General features: G+C 30.6%; 1 protein-coding gene across 2 annotated transcripts; it reads left to right on the plus strand.

Annotated features, from left to right (window-relative positions):
* Positions 1–306: 306 nt before the first annotated feature.
* LOC112905660 (leucine-rich repeat-containing protein 51-like) lies at positions 307–3,668 on the plus strand. Of its 2 annotated transcripts, XM_025978477.1 has the most exons (5): positions 307–581; positions 703–880; positions 1,795–2,009; positions 2,078–2,254; positions 3,152–3,668. In XM_025978477.1, exons 2-5 carry the CDS (start codon positions 799–801, stop codon positions 3,272–3,274), a joined length of 597 nt encoding a protein of 198 aa, XP_025834262.1. In that variant the 5' UTR covers positions 307–581; positions 703–798; the 3' UTR covers positions 3,275–3,668. The 2 variants fall into 2 exon arrangements, with proteins under 2 accessions (XP_025834262.1, XP_025834261.1); XM_025978476.1 differs by lacking the exons at positions 307–581; positions 703–880 and adding an exon at positions 1,420–1,676.
* The last annotated feature ends 1,193 nt before the right edge of the window (positions 3,669–4,861 follow it).

Raw genomic sequence — 4,861 nt, forward strand, 5'->3', positions numbered from 1 at the left:
CAATTAATTAATTAATTAGTAATATTTAAGTACCACATTTTTATTTGAAACTGATAAGAAAGTATGTAATTACTAATTAGGAGAGTTTAGTTCATCATTATCATTGTAAATTATTGTTGTAATATCGACAATAAGAAATTCGTGAAGATACACAAATATTATCATCAATTATTAAAAAATTTTATGGGAAATTTTGGTGGAGGCGCCGGGCAATTTAGAAAAAGTCTATAATTGAGTTGTAATTTTGGTTTCATCGAAGCAAATTGATGAATTTCCATCTTTAAATTACGTTCTGTCTATGTGAATGTCATTAGCATACAGATAAGCCTTAAGCATAACTTTTCCTTTTTATAGTTTTATAACGAGTATGGTTGATATTTGTAATCAATACTGTGCGAAAAACTGGGCAGTTATTCAGTTAAATTCTTGTACAAAATGAATCCTTTATCAAAAACAGAAACGAAATGATTGATTGGAGGAAATTTCGTTCACCTGAATTGGCATTTTTTAACACTTTCGTCGCAGCGATTACAACGTATCGACTTTTTAAATACTGATGTGATGAAAAATAAATAAATCAGGTACTTATATACGAATTAGAAAAATAACTCTTTATTACGAAAATTTTTCTACCCCTTTACTTTTCAATCAATTAAGCAGACAAAGTGACAGATAAAAATTAAACTTGAATTACTTTTCTAGAAATGTCATTCTGATTATTGAGTTCGGGGGTTTCATGTAAAATTTTCATGTAAAAAATTAAATCGGGTTGAAAATTATCAATGACGAGTGCACAAAATGCCAAAACGTAATGAAGACAGGGAGTTGGAAATTGCATGTCCCGTAGATTTTTCTTTCAAAAACATAACGACATTAGAAGGTAAGAATAAAATATTTACTGCACTGTGAGTTGTTTATAAAGAAATTTAAATAGTAAAGGACAAATATTGATTTTAGTATTTAATAAATACCTGTTTTTTTCGTTTTATTTTAAAAATTTTGATGGGGTATTACCACTTAAATTCTCGATAAAATAATAGTCTATACAGAGTGTTCCACTTAAGGATGTTTCGTCCATAACTCTGTCGTTATACTTTTAATAAAAACAATTTTTTTATAAATATCTCTATATTGAATATCTCAAAAACTACTAGAGTTAGGTACAGGAAACTGTTAACAAAGTCGACCTAAAATTAATGCAAGAAGCAAAAAATGTAAAAATTTATAGGGTGTTCCATTTAAAATAACGAAGTTAGGTAGCGTCTAGAAGAAATGGAGCACCATGTAAGTCTTAAAATATTTTCTCTATATACTCCATATGATTCCAGACAACTTTTATAAAAACATTTTTTTTATTAAAAGCGTAATAACAGAATTATGGACAAAAATTAGGTGAAACACCCTGTATAGTTGCCAGTTTTTGCGTTTGTCATGACAAAACAAAAGACATTGCGATTTTTAAATCAATTCTTAACATTTTTTTTATAATGTGACAAAGTATTTTAATGTCATAAGGATATTTTACTATTTTCTTTAAAAAAAAAAAATGGGCAAAGATGAAACACAGAAGAAGGGAAAACAGCAAAAAGAACGAAAACCGGTAGACATTGGCCAAAATGAGGAAGACACGGCCACACCTTTGGACTTTTCGTTTAAAAAAATTACAAAATTAGACAGTAAGGAAAACATGAAGTTCTGACAGAAAGCAAATAGTAAAATTATATGTGTATTTAAAGAACGTTTTATAAAAACTCACCGAAACGTTGAAGGTAACAACTTGGGTCCTTTTTTTAGTAAGTCAGGTCCAGGGAGCGAGGTCATCCAGGATCGGCTCCATCCCTGAAAAGGGAAGCGTTAATAAGCGATTCCTTACCCGATCAATTTGGCTGAATAACAATAAACTAACGAATATAAAAAACATGGACACTTTAGTCCAGGAACTTTTGGAACAACCTGAAAAATTAGGATGGATCGACTTTTCGTTCAATTACATCACAAATATAGACGATGTGCGTAAACAAATTGATTCGTAAAAAAAATATGAAATTATTCAGAACTGTTCCAATACACTTTTTAGAGTATTTTAAAATTCACAAATTTGAAAATTGTTTATTTTCATGGTAACAAAATCACCGACATAAACGAAGTCTGCAAGTTGCGGAATTTGAAGGAATTAAGAAGTGTGACATTTCACGGGAACCCTATCGCAGACTTCAGAGCGTACAGAAACTTTCTGATCACATTTTTGCCCCAGGTAAGTAACAAGTTGTTTAAAGTAAAATAAATTGAATATTTTACAACATATGTATATAAACCAAGAAATAAGGTGTGGGGGTTGGGGGCAAGACAACTGGAGCAATGTTTTTTAACAAACACTATCGTCATCATAAGGTCGTCAGTCTTAAGACTGATTGGACACGCACCTCCGCTCTTTCTTATCCTGAGCTAATCTTTCGCATTTCCCCATAGATCCCACAACCTTAACTATTTGCGAACAATAGTCTAATCTAGGTCTACCTCTACTCCTTATAACTCCTGTTTTTGTCTCTAATATGTCTTTGACTAGATCTTCATGCCTGAAAAGTTGTCCTACCAACCTATCTCGCCTATTTCTTATTGACTTCCATAGAGTCCTCTGTTCTCCTATTCTTTTTAATATCTCTTCATTTTTAACCTCTATCCACGGTATCCTCATCATTCGTTTGTATCACCACATTTCGAACGCTTCTAACCTTTTCCTTTTCGCCGCGCCCACCGTTATGTTTTGCACCCGTACAGCGCCGCGCTCCTAACATAGGTACACCTTTAACAACCTTTTTCGAATTTCTAAATTTACTGTTTGCGAGCATAGAAGTGACTTCTTTTTACCCTGCGCTATCCTCTGCCTTATATCCCTACTATAACAAAGTCTAAATAAACACTAATTTCTCAAAAATTCCAATAAAAGTCAAATTTTTCTACGAGGCTTGTTTTTGTGGTAGATTGTACTTGAAACACGGTATTAGGAGATACGAATGTAGGTAGAATACATCCGATTTGTAAAGTTTTAATCGTTTAATGCAACAATAAAAATATTTTAAACGAAACATAATCTCCTTTGGTCCTTGTTCCAAGTTGTTTCTAACTTTTCTACTTTGGCCTGGCTTTTCAGATAGTAAATTTGGATTTCACCCCTATCACAAAGACAGAAAGGTTACAACCGAAACCACCGGAGGCTCTGAGGATTATAGAAGCGTACGAAAGCCAAACACAACCGAATGTTAACAACACCTAATCACACACGTATTAACTGTGCAATTGAAAAATTTGGTGTTATTGTATTTTTATACATATGTATTATACTTATTATATGTAGTGGCTATTTTCTAGTTTACAAAATTATTTTTTAAATTGTATTTATTTTATTATGGGGTTTACATTCAGTGCCTAATATCTATTTAAATAAATATATACTGCGTCATATTGTGCTAGCCTCGTGGATCTATGCATATGTATTTTTAAAGAAAAAATAATATAGGCAATCACTATTGTGACCCATTCTATGTAAATCAGCAAGTTAGCATTTTATAATTTTAGATAATCCAAGAAATACAAAGTAACATTTTAGGAGGAAGCAGGAACTTATAGTATCAAATGTACAAAATTGGTATATAGGCCAAAGTCGTGGAACAACGAACGTTAGATTTAAAAAACATACAACTCATATTGCTTCTAAATAAACCCCTATACCATAACTGTTTATTATTTCAGAAATATGTAAAAAATTCCATAATTACCAATATATCAATATCAAGGTGTTTCAAAAAAATTGATTGTTTTTTCGGTGAACATTGAAAAAACAATAGAGTATACCTAGACATAGATCCTGTTAAAATATGAACCTTAATATTAATACTTATGGGTGGAATTTTGCAATTTTCAACTTCCTCCTTAAATAACAGAAATTTTTCTTTTTTAATTTTGGAAAGTATATCGATATACATAGTCGATAAATACCGATAGTTATCAATTTATCGATATATCGATAAATATTCATTTGATAATATAAATATTGATATATTGTATTGATAAATATCAATAATTATCGAATATATCAATATACTGGTAACTATCGATAGTTATCGATAATTTTCGACAGTTTTACCCAGCACTACACCAGTTGTATTTTTAATTAGAAGTATCAATTCCAGGATAGTTGGGGAGATGTTTGAAAGAGTTTAAAACCGATAGTACTTTGAAAAGTATGAAATAATCATTCAGTCGGTGGAACTCATGGCATAAATTCAAAAAGTGTTGCTCAGACTGTTAGACACCCTGTATATATATAAATACATACACTAAAATTGTGTTGACCCTATAAACAAAGCATTCTTTATTATTATTGCGTTAATACTAAATGGTCTGGATCATTATTTAATTATAATACGAGCCATCATTATAACACAGGGCCGAAACCTGTGAAATTATAATGAACAAGATTAGTATATTTGCTTTCTAATTAGTGATGAGACATATTAACGTGTTAATCATCATATTCAAGGGTTATTTGGATAGCCGAAGGCCCAAATACTGTTCCGACATCAAAAATGCATAAAATTGTCGTTGAAATGTACAAACGATCCTAATTTTTAATGTGCAAATATTTAACGATATACAGGATGTTCTTGTTTTTCATACTTGTGTAAAAATGCGACCAAGAAGTTTTATTTATAATCAAAACAAATTTACAATCTGATTCTGATATTTCACCTTTTAATATCAACAAAATGGAACACTACTTTCTATTCCCTTTTGTATTTAACGAAAACCTATTTTTTTTTATAAAAATTTTACCATAAAGGTATATGAAACTGTTAACAAA

Source organism: Agrilus planipennis, unplaced genomic scaffold (assembly GCF_000699045.2).
Source record: "Agrilus planipennis isolate EAB-ADULT unplaced genomic scaffold, Apla_2.0 scaffold6, whole genome shotgun sequence".
NCBI classification, from domain to species: domain Eukaryota; kingdom Metazoa; phylum Arthropoda; class Insecta; order Coleoptera; family Buprestidae; genus Agrilus; species Agrilus planipennis.